The following is an 18513-nucleotide window of genomic DNA, read 5'->3' on the forward strand; positions in this document are numbered from 1 at the left end:
GAATCTGGAGGAAAAATAACTTTCTTAAAGTTCTCTTATATTTATATAATAATTCTGAGGTCTATTCCCATTCTTCGTATGCCGTTTTTACCAGAAGCAGTCATGATCATTGTTTACTGATAATCTGCAATCCTCTGTTTAAAATGAAACAGGCCGTTTTGGTTTTTGTGCCTTTAAGACTGATCTATGTTAATGAGCTCTGTTCTGATTGGCTACTCAGTATAGTATTTCATTCCAAAAGCTGTCAGCACTTAAATATTATTTAAACGTCTGTGTGAATGAGTGGCGCTAAATCGCTGTGCTCTGAACAGGTGAATAATGTGTTGATACGTTGATTTCTTCTCAAAAATAGTTTGCTTTGGCAGCTTTTATTTAGTTTATTAAAATGCATACATTATGGAAAAAGTAGATTTTGATCAAAGGGAAAGCCAACAGTAAGTAGAATCGAAATAAATGTTGAAATAAAGTCCCCATCTGGTCATTGATTATCCCTCTAAAAACCTCTTTTCATCAAAATGGCATATTTAGATAAGATATTTGCAAAAATGTCAAAATAATTCAATAATGCCTTAAAGGTGTCTAGATGTAGCCTAACTCTCCACAATTTAATTCATAGAGTATGTGCCAATCTATGAATATGCAAATAGTTCCCATTTTTATCCCCACCCACCCGCAGCTCTAAAGCCCCTCCCTCCAAGTTGACAGGACTGGTTCCTAAGACCTATGAGGTCAGAAACTCCAGCTGCCTGAATTTGCCCATATGAGATTTAGTAAAACAGCAATTTAAAAGCAGACTCTGACTTCTAATGCCCATGAGGATATGTCTTTTAACTCATAAACAGCACTGCACTGAGGATAATTCTTGATTTTCACTGGAGGGAGTCTTTAATTTAAGGCCATTGCTTGTAACTTTACTGCATTTCTATGGATCTATCTGTCAGAAACATTCTCACATATATCAAAAGTGCTGTAACACAAGGTTTTGAGTTGACAGTTCCTTATCATACTGTTTAGACTACGTTAACAATGCGGATCTGAGCATATCCTCTTGATCTCAGCGATGCAGAGTGAGTGTTGACGTGGAAGTAAAAACTTTCAGAGTGAGGTCACTGACTCAGCGACGAGTTCAAAAATGAAGTTAAGACAGGCACTTTCTGAACACACTGACGGTGTGCTCGCTTTTTAAGAAACAGCTTCTGTAAGCCACGACTCCATCAGTATAGCGCTCATTTTCTCTGCATTTTCTTTGAGGCTATTGTTCAAAGACTGTACTCCCCCCCCACACACTTTGTCAAACACATGCCTGGAACTCCAAAGGGCAGCAGAAGAGTTGAAAGGCAGGCTTGAAAAAAAAAACAGCTGTTTGGCAGACTTCCTGTACTGCATTCATAGCACACACTGCTCTGTTTACTCACCTGCCTCACACACTCTCTCACCCCAAAGCCAAGAAACAATTACCCACACAGGCCGCATACACTCTGATCACGCACAGGAAACACAGTTAAATCCAATCACAGTGTTTCTGGACTTATCTGAGTAAATCAGGGTTGTTGTGTCTGCTTTCAAAACTTGCTCAAGTGCGACAGGAAGAAAGCCGTCACGGTGTGAATGTGTCTAGCCGTAGACTCACTGGTGTTTACCGAAGGCTGGGTGATAGGGAGGAAGAATAATATCATGGTATATTTTGCAATAGAGGATAAGCATTTTAATGAGTCATGTCAAAGTTAACATGTTATTAACTCTCTAATATGAACACTCAATGAACCCTAACATCATTACATTTTCAATGAAGTTAAAGATTTGAAGTTTAATGAAGCCACAATCGTCTTCCAATTCGGACGTGCTGTTCGACTTTGTGAGCTGGTACTCACTGTACCTTCCAGCACCTGTACACTGCTATAACTTCTGGACCATGTGAGGTGGAACTGCAAGTTCGAAAAAGACGGCAATTTCAGCTGCTTTATCGTTCCAGCCTTAGCAGCCTAAAGCCCAGATGCTCGTGCAGTTTACAGGCTTTATTTAAATCTGTTTAAGCAGGACTAATCATGCTCTCTTTCTAATGAAACATGCCTTTGTTTGGCACTCTTGAAATACAGACGATATCCACCATCTGCTCTGAAAAGCATACTGTAATTTACCATGACACTCTTAAGAAATCGTCAATTTGAGAAAGTTCTGTTGAAAATGTAAATTCTAAACTCTGAATCAGTACCACATTTGTGTTCCTAAGTAGATGAGGACACATTTTATCATGATTTTTGCAATTCTTCCAGGAGTTCTAAGAGCTAAATGAAACACAAATACAGCAAATACTGTACATTGTTTTGTCTCCACTGAAAGGCAACTAAGTCAACTGTGCCTTGTCTGTGGTTGGTTCGTGTTTGAAAATCCTGAGACTGGGATTCACTGTGCAAATGGAGGGATGCACCATTAAGTGCTTTGGGCTTTTCTGACATTTCATTCTCCCGAAGTAAAGTCAGATATGAATGTGAATATTCTCATGTTGCTTCGGCGTACCTTCTGATTAACCATCATATAAAAGATTTAGCTGGCTCCAGTAAACAGATGCTTTCATTTATTGCAGTATCCATCAAAGAATATTATACCTGGCACCAAAGAAGTTTCCTAAAACACTGTGATCTTAATCCTATTCTCCACACCCCAGTCAGAATTCCTTTATGTCTGGAAAAACAGCCATTTTCATATAATACATATTTTATTCTGGGGTTAAATAGTTATCATGCCTGCCTTAACTTGAATCGCTGTCTAGACTTAAGGTTTAATGGCTGTAAAATGATCTAAATCAGTGCTGTTTAAGCCTATATTTTTAAGGTCTGTATTATGTAGCTATGCAGAGTGTGTAAATTCAATGCAGTAAGGTTCAGCTGAAGTGAGGGAACTTGAAGTCAGTCTTGTTTTTGTATATTCCAATATACACTGGCAAGATAGGGCCACGACTCCTCTCTCAAACTCCTAAGATTTCTTGAGTCATTCCACCCACACTGATCATACAAACCATCGTATGTTTATCTCTGACACTATGCCGACCCTCGCATTTCCATCAGCTGAATAAATTATAGGAAACCTTAACCCCTTGAACTCTAAGGTTGTACATGTAGGCTCACACTTCAATGCCTCACTGTAATATTTATGTTTATGTAATATTTAAGTTTTATAGTAGTTGCTAAATAAATGAGCAAAAAATACACCTGTGTGGCTTTACATAAGAAAACTTGTGTAATTAAATGCAGTTTGCATTTAACATGTGTAGTGTATCTTTATTCTTCTGATTGTTCCTCCCATGGTCCAAAAACACACGTTGGTAGATGGATTGGCTGCTCAAAATGTTCATAGGTGTGAGAGAATGTGTGAGTGTGTGTCGCCCTGTGACACTGCCTTGTGCCCAGTGATTCTGGGTAGGCTCCGGCCCTGAACTGGAATCATTATCTCTCAATAACAGTTTTGTATGGGATCGTGTTATAAAATTTTTTTGAATAGTTTAGTTTAGACTGCAAATGGGTTTTAAAACTTTTAAAGTGAGTTTCACAAATAATTCAAGTGAGTTGCAGTAAGTTTACACTGTGCTACACAACTGAAAGGTTTTCCAGACAGAGTAATCAGTGTGTCATTTAAGGGGTTAACGGGTCACCTGCATTTTGGCAGTTTCTTGGTTTTTGGGCAATTTCAAGTTTGCTTACATAAGCCTTTCAAACAAAAATCACAACCACAAAGTTCCCAAAACTGTGCTCAGCTATGAAACGGTTTCCCCCACAACGTCTTGGTAATTGGAAGGTCTGCTGTGCAATAACAATCCCCTTACACTGGCAAAGTTTATTTCAGAGTGAGAGAGGATTGGTGCAGTGACCACGCTGCCCTTGGCCCGGCGCTGCCCAAAACAAGGATTTAACCTCTGAATGGGCTGAAATAACACTTCCTGTCTGTCCTTTAGTGCTCTAGACTTCCTGTTTGACTGAGACAAATCCCTGCTGAAGCTGGACATTCCGCCCCACACTGGCTCTCTGACCCGTCTGTCTGATTCACTTGCTCTTTTAGTACTCTCTCTCCCTCTCTCTCTCTCTCTTTGTCTCGCCACCTTCCTATCTACCCTCCATCTCATTTTCATTCCTTCCCTGTTCAATCCATTCTGTTTCTCTCAGTCCTTTTCCCTGTCGCATTCTCATTCTCTCTCACCCCCTCATCCATCTCATTCTCATTCTCTCTCTGTCCATCTCATTCACTTACTCTCACAATTGTCCATCTCATTTTCTCTTTCGTTCTCTCTCTCATTTTTTCTCTCTACAGACTGCAGTAGACTGTGCTCCTGTTCTCAACAGTCAAAGCTTCAGTCTACACACCACTGGAGGAGAAAAGGAGAGAGATACACAGGCAGAAAAGATGAGAGAGAGAATAGAATGAACAGGAAATATGGCCAGAGAGAGAGAAAGAGAGAGAGATATTAAACAAGGAGTGCCAGAGGACAGAGAGGAGAGGTCAAAACAGGGAAAAGAATTAACTGGGTGAAAGGTGAATTGAAACGGAACATATTGCTTGAAATAAGGCCAGATATTAATAACCATGGGCCCCTGACACTTTTACGCAGTGCTGAGAGAGAGAGAGGTGGGGCAGAAATTTGGGAGGAAAACTTATCGCCACATTCACAAGGTTAAAATATTACTGTACTGATTTAAAGGAACACTAGGTAAGGTTTGGGCTCCGTCTTGTGTAAATGATTTTTACAGCACTGTACTGAAACAAATTGTAGTGGATGGTCCCTACCCTCCCCTCCTCCAAAAGTTACATAGTGCATTTTCTGCAGTGCTAAGCCCAGAGTAGCAATGACAGGGGCTCGGTTCTCCCTATCACAGGTCAATGAAGCATCACAATGATTTTGAAGCTGTAATTTTAAGGTAGAAATATTGCATAGTGTTCCTTTAAAAGATCATTTAACCACTTATGCAGTGGCCCACTCTATGGAACCTAAACTGGTTCATTACCTCATGAGAGTCGAACATTAGACAAATAATGTTTGAATAATAAACAATTTTATTATCACTTTCATAAGCATTTGTGACATGACGGTGCTTATGTCTCCTTTAAGTTTAAAGCCTTTGTACAATACTTGTTGCACTACAATGTCTAGCTTGGTCTCCAGAATGCTGGACACCTTTCCATCTGCATTAGAGATGCAAACACCCCCAGAGCTGAGCCAAGTAAATGTATTCAGAAAGCACAGACTGTGCTTTCTCACGAGTGACTTAATAATCCTTCAGTTTAGCAGCCTGAGAGGCTGGAAGGTAGCAGTGTAGACAAGCTAATTACTGCCCAGCCCTGATGCCAACTTCACCTTAATATCAATCATTGGTCAATCATCCAGAGGGTTGTTAGAGATAGGGCGATGGTCTCCATTGCAAATGCATGGCTGAGGGCGGGACTGATTTCATACAAAGTAACCATTCTGAAATAACTTACTGAAAATCACTGGTGCACTGGGTTGCGTCATTTTGCTTAGGCCTTCATGAGCCAGATACATTTTATATTAATGTACAATCATAACACAGAGGGAACAGGCTACAGACTGTTCCCTCCACTACACATAAAAAAAAAAAAAAATCAAATCACTACTAAACCCACGTTTAATACAAATTCAGGGACAGAGATGAAATCAACTGTAATGCGTGTCTCATCCGTATGATGCATGGAAAACGTTCAGAAAACGGGTCATAGGAGGCAAACTGGCATTAAAACAGATATGAATATTCATGCAGGCAACATGAAAGCATAAAAATGTACTTACCATACACAGCCTGAAATACCCATTTCACACACTGTGCTCAGACTGTTCTGAACACTGCCACCTTCAGAAAGTGTTTAATTTAGAAAGCACTCAAAGATTTGTAGCTACTTTCTCACCTAGTTTTCAACAACAGCTTCCGCTCTTCTGGGACCAGCTCTCCAAATATTATATATAACACAAAAAAGAGCACTTAAGATATTTGTAACATGGCTACATTATGATACATAGTTATTGTACATTCAGGTCCTGCGCACTGGTGGCGTTTTACTAAATCCACACAAGCTGTGTATTATTCATCGAAGGAGAATGTTCCACCCCTTCTGACATTTCAGAGCTTGGAATTAGGATTAGGCTTAGTATTATTGTTATATTTATGGTCATGCTTAGGGTTAAAGGCTTAAGGACAGTCCCCAACTGATGCTGTGTAGACATCAGCAACTCACATGTACACCCCGAAATGACAAGCTATATTTTGTACACATTATACAAAGGTGAAGTGCAGTGCAAAAGTTTTAGGCGCCAGAGACTGAGATTTAAAAAGCTATTTATCTGAGCAGTAAGTGTTTATTTGCTAGAAAAACAAACAAACAAACAACAAATAACACCCAACATTAGAATAAAACCAAATCACATTATTCCAGTGTTATACTCTGTGTGTGAATGTGTTGCTTTATTTTTTACCAAATCTCTCCTTGTTGAGTCTGTATTATCTGAAGTGATCATCCATTACCTAGTTTTAGTGGTTAATAAATAATGATTTTAAATAATGTGTGCTGTTGATTTAACAAATTCATACAAATCAAGAAGAATCTGAACAAAACATTGTTCTTCAAACTCACTCTCACCTACTACTTCATAGAAAAAAAATCTAATATTTCTTATTTGTTTTATATTATTGTATTTTTTTTTTTATTTACTGTATTTATATATAACTTTATATAAGCACCACACTCACTGAGAAGGCATTAGTTTAATAAATATATGTCATTATCTTAGGTTCTTAAGGCTTCTGCACAGTACTGTATATTTCATACACATTGTATGAGTCCTGGAAATGGGCTTCGCACTGAGACCACGCTGCTGTGAGCATTTGATTGCGGGACTGTATTTTAGCTTCTGAGGGACTATGGTTAAACTTCTGTATGTAGTTTATAAGGCTACAAAACACTTGCATAAAACTTGTAATGTCAACTTGACAAAGTCGTTATGACTGATGACGACTTTGCGACCTTGCGCCCAGTGATTCTGGGTAGCTTCCGGACCCACCGCGACCCTGAATTAGAAAAGCGGTTACAGATATTGAATGAATGAATGAATGAATGAATTATGACTGATGCCACATACTGGAATAAGCTTTATTTTGGCTGGTTGATGTTGTGTAGTAGGAAACACTGTTGCCGTCCTCACAAAGAAATTTAGGGTTGGGAAATCACACCAATAACTGTCCTTGGGCAAGACATTTCACGCTATATTCACCTGTATAACTGAACATGATATCAACTGTAACTCACCGTGGATAAGAGCATCTCCCTAATGACATGAATGTAAATGTTTATATAAGTGACATATATTCTTATGCGCACTGCCTTACAGTAAAAGTGTTACCAGTCAAACTGTGTGAAAACCATGGCAACTGTTTCTCCCATATTCATGTGACTTGTCGTAATCATATTAAGCAGGTGATGAGAAGATGAGACACTAACAAATGCATTTGCAGTCGTACAAACACATGCTCCTTCACGGCACTTGATCCGGATGGAAGAACAGCGTTTAGTTACAGATGTACGCCAGGGGCACGACACACAGGCTGCGTAAAGAAATGTATTGCGTAACTCATTTGCATGTTTTGAGCTTAGATTATCGTCTCGTGGCAGTTACATTAATTCCTAACCACAGCAGGAACATAAAACTGTGCTGCCTTGAAGGGTTCTAACTATATATCAACCCCCTCCTACCAAACCCCCTCAACAAGCCCCTCAAACCAAAAAGCATCAGTCATCTGAGACAGAACAAAGAATGCCCTTTTAACAGCGCGGCTGAGAGGATCCCATCCAGGCCGTTTTACTGATGAGACGTGGAGGAGTCATCGGTTATGGGTTAACAGAACAGCAGATGAATGGAGGAGAAGCCATAGGGAGGCTCTGTGTTTACTATCGCTGCCAAATCCACCGGACAGGGAACATTAGGAGAGGACAATAGGTACGAGAAGGACACAGTGGTCGAGGTTCTAACATGAAGGTCACTGTTCTTCTCAGTAGTTTACACTGCCTTACACTCTAGTTCACTGTCATTCTACCTCTGTTTCCCCATGGCACTGCAGGTTCATTTATCATGTTGTTATCGGGTTCAAAATGATAGTTAGTTCAAATGTCACACTCTACAGTTTCTCACTCATATCAAATGTAGACAATGCACACAAAACATGCCTGGTGTCTGAGTATTTTTTTAGGTTTACAGTGGAGCAAAAAAAAAAAAAAAAAAAAAAAAAAAAAAAAAAAAAATAATAATAATAATAATAATAATAATAATAATAATAATAGGGCGGCACGGTGGCGCAGCAGGTAGTGTCGCAGTCACACAGCTCCAGGGGCCCGGAGGTTGTGGGTTCGATTCCCGCTCCGGGTGACTGTCTGTGAGGAGTTGGTGTGTTCTCCCCGTGTCCGCGTGGGTTTCCTCCGGGTGCTCCGGTTTCCTCCCACAGTCCAAAAACACACGTTGCAGGTGGATTGGCGACTCGAAAGTGTCCGTAGGTGTGAGTGTGTGAGTGAACGTGTGTGTTGCCCTGTGAAGGACTGGCGTCCCCTCCAGGGTGTAATCCCGCCTTGCGCCCGATGATTCCAGGTAGGCTCTGGACCCCCCGCGACCCTAAATTGGATAAGCGGTTACAGATAATGGATGGATGGATAATAATAATAATTATAATAAATATAATAATAATAATAATAATAATAATAATATGTTTAATTAATATAGGGCCTTTCTCATGCCCAAGGTTGCTTTACAGTTCAAAGTGTTTTTTTTTTTTTTCTGGGGGGGGGGGGGGGGGTCATAATAATTAATTAAAGGCAAATCAAACTATTGTAAAACAGCTTCTTTAAATTTTTAAGCTGAGATTTAAGAAAAGAGAGGCAAAGACATTGTGGCAATGTGACATTACATAATTTAAAGACTAATGTAGCTACTACTACATTATGAACTACTAAAATAAATGTATAGGCAATAAAGACTGCACAATTAATCATTTATTCATTCATTCATTGTCTGTAATTGCTTATCCAGTTCAATGTCGTAGTGGGTCCGAAGTCCACCCGGAATCACTGGGCACAAGCCCAGGAGGCGATACGCACTCACAGATTCACTCATACACACACACTTACGGACACACTTGAGTCGCCAATCCCCCTACATGTGTTTTTGGACTGTGGGAGGAAACTGGAGCACCCAGCGGAAACCCACGTGGACACAGAGAGAACACACCACACTCCTCACAGACAGTCACCCGGAGGAAACCCACGCAGACACAGGGAGAACACACCACACTCCTCACAGACTAGTCACCCGTAGGAAACCCACGCAGACACAGGGAGAACACACCACACTCCTCACAGACTAGTCACTCGGAGGAAACCCACGCAGACACAGGGAGAACACACCACACTCCTCACAGACTAGTCACCCGGAGGAAACCCACGCAGACACAGGGAGAACACACCACACACCTCACAGACTTGTCACTCGGAGAGGGGACCCTGGAGCTGTGTGACTGAGACAATCTGTTGAGCCTCCATACCACCCCACAATTAATCAATTAATTTCAATTCAATTCAGTTACATTTAATTAGAGCTTTTTCAGTACACACTGTCACAGAATTCCAGGTCCTAGCTCCAAAGTGAACCTAACTGAGGCAACAAAACTCTTTAGAACAAGAGGCAGAAACCTTGAGAGGAACCATGACACAAATAGGGAACCAATCCTCCTTCGGCTGACACCAGACAGATACAATCACTGATTGCATTTTCATTTCACATTAACACATCATTAAGGGCTCCAGTGACAGAACAGATCAAATTAAATTACACATGCAGTGACAGAGTGAGGTCATTTGGAAGCTGAGTGAACAGAGGTTGAACCCCAGACTAGTGTTGTCACGATACCAAAATTATGACTTTCGATATGATACCTGCCTATATATCTCGATACTGATACTGAAACGATACCATCGCAAAAACATAAAACATCAGGAAAAGTAATGTACATTCTCAACAAGCTGAGGGCAGTCGGCAAAATCGCTGAAATCTGTTTGTTAAGTGTGACGCCACGCTGGAAGTTTCGCCATTTCTGGGTCCAATCGCGCCTTCGGCCCCATGTCATACATCCATAAGACGTGTTTACTGTTTGTATAAAATCGAATGCCTCAATCAATTGTGATCTCAGTTCAGGAGTTAAGAAAAAGGAATAAACTCAACACGAAAGGAAGCAAATGTGTCCTTGGCAGCATTTTTTGCACATTCACATATGAGCCACTTCGTCTCAGGGAGCAGAGAATCTGCGGAGAGAGAGATGTCTCTCATGCTCATGGTCAGTCCTGGTGTTCTACCTGGTTGTGCTACCAGCGATTCTTTTCTATAAAACATAGCTACGGTTTGTACAGAAACTCAACTGTTTTTTTTTTGACTGTGTTTTTTTAAATAATTTAAAAATGTAATCATTTTAGAATTAAATAATTAAGAGAGGGACAGTAGGCAAAGTGCTGTGGGTGCACACTGCCCCCCCTGTTGCACTTGTTGGAAATACCGGTCCTAATTATATAGGTATTTTATCGTTTTTAATGACAAAGTATTGAGATACTTTTCTAGTGTCTTGTGTGTATGTTTATGTTTACCTTTATGTTTTTTTGGAACATGTTTTATTCTAAGAAAAAAACACATGAATATTCTTTTCATTGAGGCAAGGTGGTAGATGGTGGTCATTTTCCACCCTCAGCAACACTTATAATTCAGGCACCCACCCCCTAGATTTATCCATGCTGGGCCAATTACAGAGCACAAAAACTTTTGCATGGTTCAAAAATCCCTGACTAACCTGAAAACCCCTGCTCCAAAAGTGATGATTATTCCCAGTCCCGGTGTTATTAAAGGTTGCAAGCTTGCACATATGCTTCCTCTCTCAGCATTGTGATGATATCCCCCTATTTGCATGCAAACCAAATATTCAAACCTCCACTGAAGTGAGCTACTGTAAGAACAAAAGTGTGTCACGTTAATTCAGGAGCCAAATTATGGAAAAAGGAATGCCTAATTATCTGCTTGAACAAAGACTCTGATTAACATTTGCTTATATAATCCGCTATGCCACACTATATGAGTCAAGACCCCCAACAGACTTCATGATAGAAGCGCTTCTATTATTAGCATGCCGTAATGATGCGTTCTGCAGTATTCTGCCACCTTTGTCTTCCTCTTTTATGTCGCTTCCCATTCACAGTCTAGGAGAAGTGACAGCTGACACTATGCCTGTAAGGAAGAATGCACTCGTTTGAGATCAGGTGCATCCTCACCTCCTCCAGACTGGCCTATATGACAACGGTGCACTGGGAAATGAGGGCAAACTTCAAAGGCCTCTTCGCTGGATTAATACACGAGACTTGCATATCAGGACATGAGCCGAATAATCAAGCACATGCATGCAGCTTAAAGAGCCTGAGTGGTGGAGCAGTAAGGCTAAAGCTGTCAGCAGTCATCTGCCTCTATTTAACACAGTTGTAAAGTGACTAGCTAATGGCAGGGTGGCAAGCCACATTATAAGTGTGTGTGTGTGTGTGTGCAAGCTGAGTTAGAGTGAAGGAGAGACAGCATTGCTAAATCAACACAGAGAAGGCAAACCACTCTTCTCCAAGCACTGTAAAAGAGAGAGAGAGAAAGCGCAAGAGAGCATGGTGTATTCAGAAAAGCTAATTGTTATTCAAATTTCCAGCAGTGTGTTACAGCAGTGATTCACAATCTTTTAAATGATTTAAAGTCTAGAGTCATTATTTTTGTTCCATTTGGCTGTAACCGGTCTATTATTGCCATTTTAATTACATATATTATTACATTTTACACATAGTTCCAAGAATGCATGGCTAATTTGCGTGCAACCTGCTACATATGAGAGGTTAGATGTCCCACACTGTTATAAGTGGTTAAGATTAAGATTTATTATGTCTAATGATATAATAGGGGCATGGTAACTTTATCTTTAAGTGTCATGAATGATGTCATAATGCTTGACGCCATGATGGCTAACAACATTTCACTTAGCATATGTGATTATATTACGAGAGGTTTTAGTCTGTACTTCTGTCTTGCTTGATATGTCTTAAAGCCTACGAATAGAAAAGCGGTGTTTATTGCAAAACTATTATATATTTCATTATATGCAAGTCACAACTCCACAACTTTTCCTAATACTAACTGAAATGTTTGAATCTGCATTATTTCAAGATTTATTTCACTGCTTGTAAGGGTTAACAGTGCTGTTACCGACAAACCCCTGCTCACCCCAACTTCGCTCTCAGTCCGCGTGAAAGCACATTCTTCACATTGCTTCTGAAGGGTGCTAATTAATGTGTTAATTTACCTTCTTCACACAAGCACCCAACAGCTACTGAGAATCTCAGTCATTCTAATTTTGGTCCCCGTCATAACAGCACATAATTTTGACACACAATAAATTCTAAAGTTAGCAGCCACAGTTAGCTGCTTTGGCTAACAGCTGCTGTACATTCCCAACCATGCCAGACTTAAACTTGATCCGTTGACATTGTCATTTAACACAAAGGTCATTTTAAAAGTAAACAACACGTGTTTATTTTTCTCATTGTCATCCAGCAAGTGAAAACTTATACTTTCAAGATTCCCAGATAAACAAACGAAGTCTATAATTTCACTTAGCAAGACAGCACAAACTTTTCAAGACACACACAGCTGTGCTTCCAAACCAGCGTCTGCCTGGGTCATGATCGAGACCGTACACATCATGATCAAAGCTGTAGCTTTTTACTTTCATCTGAAGTCGCTGTCCAATTTTGTCACGTACAGCTATCCAGACTGTCCTTTATGATCAACACACTCCACGCTTCCTAGTTTGGAAGCAAAGCCGTGGAAGGAGAACAGAAACAAGTGTCAGCATTCCTCAAAGACACCCCACGCAGCCTGTTTCAAATCTGCAATTGTGCTTGGAGAATCGCTCAGGCGAGCAGAGAGGGGGAAAAAATAAAAGGCTATTATGTCACGCCGTGGGCAGGACCCTAGCACACTGAGTTTGGAATTACAGCCCTAAGCTCCCAGTCTAAAATGATGCAGGATCCCTCCGCATTGTGCTTAATACGATTTGGAGAAAAAGGCACCCGGAATAACAGGAAAGGCTAGAGAATCAATGCTCTCTGAACCACAGTGAGTGTGAGAGGCGGAAGGGCAATGCAGCTTAGAACTGGATAGCCTTTCATTACAATGTGAACAATGTCTTATGAGGAATGTGATATGTCTGCTAATAGGGTCTACTGAAACATGCTTTTCGAGGTTTATACACATATTTCCAAGGTGTAGGTTCAGCAGCCTAAGTTTAGTCAATACTTGTTTGTGTGTGTGATGACCTGGGAAGTTTGTATTACTTGTTATAAACCTTAATTATCCTTTATTTCTTGTGATATACCAAAAAAGAAAAATGTTGGAGGTAAGTTTTTTTTGTTTAGTTTTTTTTTTTGACAAACTTTTCCTTCAGTGGGAGCCAGGGTAATATACTGTACACTGTGAGCAAGATAAAGTCTTCAGAGATGAAACAAGCTCCCTTTCAACAGTAATCAATAAAAGCCAGTATGGACTTGTGTCTGTCAAACCACTGCACAGTTAGAAATCAGGGTCACACTATGAGGGTCAGAGAGAATCCACCAGTAATTCACTCACCGCCAACGAATTGGATGCCCCCTGCTACTCGTCCAATGGCGCGGGAGATGAGCTCGGACACGCAGCAACCCATGAGTGCCGTGAGGGCCACCAGCAGCAGCAAACCGCAGCCTGTCCCCGTCACCACCGTACACACACGCCACTCCACACTGGGGATGCCCTGGAAGGTGGCGTAGCGGCCACACTGCTCCAGCATCACCGTGGCCTGCCTCTGCTCATCCCGCACTGGGTAGGAGCAGCGCCGAAACGTGCCGAAGGACACAGGCTTCCCCATCTGAGAACCCAGTAGCCAGTAGGGCATGAAGAAGCCCACACAGGATGCCGCAGCACTGAGTAGAGACACCAGGGCCCACAGTAGCCCTACACATGTTAAACTGGAAGCCATGACGAGGAAAGAGGCGTCTGATATAAAAGAGAGTTCCCAAAGGCTAAGTATGAACAAACTTTTACTCCTTTTTCGTTTCTCTGGAAAACTAGGGGGATGAGGTCTATCTCCACACAGATCTCACCATGATCCTCCTCTCACTGCCTCCAGTTCCCTAGATGTAGACACAAAGAAACGGGCTGTTGATACAAGTACAAATTCAGATGACGTTTAACTTCACAATGTGGAAAGTGTTAAAGGAGGCTTCCACCCAATGTCCCACATTTCTGAGTAAATAAATTGCTATGATTGTGTTGCTCTTAAAGCAACATCATAACCAGACGTTACATAAAATATTAACAAAAATTCTGAGACTTTGCTCAAAGATAGTTCTGCCAAATATCTAAAACCTTAAGGTGTACTATATTAGATTAAAATGCTAATAAACTAAAATAGAACTGTTTAGAGATGTTCTTAATTGTTAAATAAATACATCAATTCATTAATTAATTAAAGCCACATTCCTCCCCAAATTTTTTTTTTATTATTATCATTTACCACCATTTTACAATTAACTGCTGTTAGTTCATTATAACTTCTATCACCACCACTGTAAAGAGATTCACATCAGTAGGTTTCCACAATGAACCAGTTCATATCTGAATCACAGTGAATGACCTTAAAGGCATCTTGAGGGTGGAATGATGAAGCAGTCTCGAAAAATGGACACCATCCCCTTTTAAGATTGAGAAATTTAAACTTTTCTTAGAAGCCCCCCCTGTTACTCCTGAAGACCTCTGACAGGTTACGGCTTGTACACGATGCTGTTCATTTGGACCGGTACAAGGTGCTGCTTGTGAATCCCTGTAACTATAACCTGTCTCTATTGGAATTGATTTATATACTTTTAAGTCATTTTATTAGTTTTTAAAGCTTTAAACGCTTTGGCACTCTCATACATTGCATAGTGCTGACAGAGTGCTATTCTTTAAGATCATCAAATACTTGAATGCTGGATATTCCTCCAATGAAATGTAGGAAAAGTGGTGAAGCAGCCGTTTGCTTTCATACTCCACAGAGCAGGAGTTCTTTGCATAATTGTCCGCCACTTTCTGCTGACCATTTTAAAGAGCTCCTCCAAAGAGAATCGAGTTTTTATCCTTGTTAACGTGTCAGTGTGGTGTTTTTTTTATACACTAGAAGAATAATCATAAGTGATGTAAACAGCTGCCGTGTTCCAAAGTCAGTCACAAAGAGGCGGATTCAGACAACTTGGACTTCTTACATCACAAACCTAAGAAACCAATCACGTAAATTACAGGAGGGGCTATTGAACTGCAGGAAAGTGGCAAAGACGGTAAGTGGAGAGAGTGGGGGGCTAAATGCATAAATTCACAAATCCTTAATAAAGGTGAATGTGTATTTACATTTAGAACTCTGTTGGTTCTTGGAAATAACTTTTAAAAATGTGGATTTGAATACCAGAGATGGGTTTTAGCTGGTTAATCCATGACTGGATGGGGGGGAAAGTTTATTCTGTTTACTGTTGTCTTTTCATTTTATGCTGGTTTGTTTTACACACTCAGGAATTAAATGTAGAGCTGCTGTTTTTATTATATATTCGCTCCTGCAACATTTTTATGCAAATCGGTTGCTAACGTAAGCGCGCCACACTCGCGAAGTCGAAAACACTGTACAGATGTAGTGCATAAAAAGAACACATCTTTTACACTAAACAGAGAACAAATTACATGTACGACTTATCAAGCGTCTTCAGAAGAGAACTGTGCTCGCAGTAAATATAAAACAAAACACTGCGTAACGTCAAGTCTAAGAAAAACTAAGAGACACAATTCAGGGCACAGACTGAGGGAACTTACATGATAAATGAATCCGTCTAAAGTCTCAGGTAAAAGTCAGCAAAGCCATGACAGTGTCCAAACCCAAACTTTCCCCCAGAACAGTCCGCTAGTGTTCGCTTCAGGAGGAGAGTCCACGAACCGGGAAAGTCCCCCACAAATACGTCCCCTCGACTTAACACCAGCGAATGGAGCTAGTCTCTCTCGCTCCTCTCTCCACGCTCAGTGAAGACGTGAAGTGCCGAAGTCTCTCTCTCTCTCTCTCTCTCTCTCTCATACACAAACACTCTTTCACTCCTGTGCTCCTCTCTCAACACTCAGCCAAGGAGTGAAGGCAGAAGTCAGCCGGAGGCTCCCAGTCTTCGCTGGGCCATCACTCACACACATCTCCGCCCACAGGGGGCAGGGCTAGCGTCCCAAGCTCTCTCTCTGAGTTTTCCCCCACACAATTTCAGGCGTTGAACTTCAGTCTCCAACGTAGTGTACCATTTTCAGTGGAGTGGAAGTGTCCTCAAAAGTAAGAGACCACATTTCATTGATGGTGTTTCCAGTTTTCCAGCAGAACATGATTGATATGGATATCCACTTGGTTCCTAAGAAAGACATTTTAAAGATACAGAAAATGGGACTCCTAACATCAAAACCTGGCAAATCACAACAGTTGCCACCATCAGATTAACAGCATATAAAGTAGATGATATTTGGGTGATAAGAGAAAAGTCAGCTCAGCTCCATCCTGGCTTCAGATCTCAACTTCAGATCTCATCTTCAACGTGCATGTGTCCGTAAGAACAGCTACAATGAAGTACTGTGGTGGAAATGTCATGGTATGGGACTGTTTCTCTCCACCTTATTAAAGGAGATAATGCACCTGTTGTATTTTATCTCATCTAAGAAACTGAACCTGGGGAGAAAATTGATTTTTTATGGTGACAAAAACCACAATATAGCCAAAATAATAATAAAATATAATAAGAATATAAATAAGGGTGGCATGGTGGTGCAGCAGGTGGTGTCGCAGTCACACAGCTCCAGGGACCTGGAGGTTGTGGGTTCAAGAACCACTCAGAGTGACTGTCTGTGAGTAGTGTGATGTGTTCTCCCTGTGTCGGCGTGGGTTTCCTCTGGGTGCTCTGTGTTCTCCCTGTGTCTGTGTGGGTTTCCTCCGTGTGACTGTCTGTGAGGAGTGTGGTGTGTTCTCCCTGTGTCCTCGTGGGTTTCCTCCGGGTGACTGTCTGTGAGGAGTGTGGTGTGTTCTCCCTGTGTCTGTGTGGGTTTCCTCCGGGTGACTGTAAGGAGTGTGGTGTGTTCTCCCTGTGTCCTCGTGGGTTTCCTCCGGGTGACTGTCTGTGAGGAGTGTGGTGTGTTCTCCCTGTGTCTGTGTGGGTTTCGTCCGGGTGACTGTCTGTGAGGAGTGTGGTGTGTTCTCCCTGTGTCTGTGTGGGTTTCGTCCGGGTGACTGTCTGTGAAGAGTGTGGTGTGTTCTCCCTGTGTCTGTGTGGGTTTCCTCCGGGTGACTGTAAGGAGTGTGGTGTGTTCTCCCTGTGTCCTCGTGGGTTTCCTCCGGGTGACTGTCTGTGAGGAGTGTGGTGTGTTCTCCCTGTGTCTGCGTGGGTTTCCTCCGGGTGACTGTCTGTGAGGAGTGTGGTGTGTTCTCCCTGTGTCCTCGTGGGTTTCCTCCGGGTGACTGTCTGTGAGGAGTGTGGTGTGTTCTCCCTGTGTCTGTGTGGGTTTCGTCCGGGTGACTGTCTGTGAGGAGTGTGGTGTGTTCTCCCTGTGTCTGTGTGGGTTTCGTCCGGGTGACTGTCTGTGAAGAGTGTGGTGTGTTCTCCCTGTGTCTGTGTGGGTTTCCTCCGGGTGACTGTAAGGAGTGTGGTGTGTTCTCCCTGTGTCCTCGTGGGTTTCCTCCGGGTGACTGTCTGTGAGGAGTTTGGTGTGTTCTCCCTGTGTCTGTGTGGGTTTCCTCCGGTTGACTGTCTGTGAGGAGTTTGGTGTGTTCTCCCTGTGTCTGTGTGGGTTTCCTCCGGGTGCTCCGGTTTCCTCCCACGGTCCAAAATCATACACTGGTAGGTGGATTGGTGACTCAAAAGTTTCTGTAGGTGAGAGTGAATGTGTGAGTGTATGTGTTGCCCTGTGAAGGACTGGTGCCCCCTCCAGGGTGTGTACCTCCTTGCGCCTAGTGATTCCGGGTAGGCTCCGGATACACCATGACCCTTAACTGGATAAGTGCTTACAGACAATGAATGAATGGACAATATAAATAAAAAATGATGTTCCTTAAGTGATCTAGTCCATTTCCTGACCTGAATCCCTGTGTATCCATCTATCAACAAAAGGAATGGACCAAACTGGAACACAATTACATATAACCGTAGCTAATGGCCAACACTAGCATTCATTTATAAATAATGTACTGTCCAGCTTTCTAAGTTTATAGACAGAAGAGATTAAATAACAAAAAAATAAAATGCCAGAAAACTTGATCTAAAGTATTGTCATTTATTGAGGGATATTTCCTTGTTCTTAGGTCTATTCTTCATGTGTGTGTGTGT

At 41.6% G+C, this 18513-nt stretch overlaps 1 protein-coding gene across 1 annotated transcript in view; it reads right to left on the reverse strand.

Annotated features, from left to right (window-relative positions):
• Window positions 1–16284, reverse strand: part of LOC136709423 (LHFPL tetraspan subfamily member 6 protein) — a 78635-nt gene extending 62351 nt beyond the window's left edge. The window contains exons 1-2 of the mRNA XM_066684647.1: window positions 15983–16284; window positions 13739–14277 (exon numbers count right to left, since the gene is read on the reverse strand). Of these exons, the coding sequence (XP_066540744.1) occupies window positions 13739–14123 (385 nt within the window). The 5' untranslated portion in view covers window positions 14124–14277; window positions 15983–16284. The remainder of the gene's footprint in view (window positions 1–13738; window positions 14278–15982) is intronic.
• Window positions 16285–18513: the final 2229 nt, after the last annotated feature.

The sequence above is a fragment of the Hoplias malabaricus genome, chromosome 1 (genome assembly GCF_029633855.1).
Source record: "Hoplias malabaricus isolate fHopMal1 chromosome 1, fHopMal1.hap1, whole genome shotgun sequence".
NCBI lineage: Eukaryota > Metazoa > Chordata > Actinopteri > Characiformes > Erythrinidae > Hoplias > Hoplias malabaricus.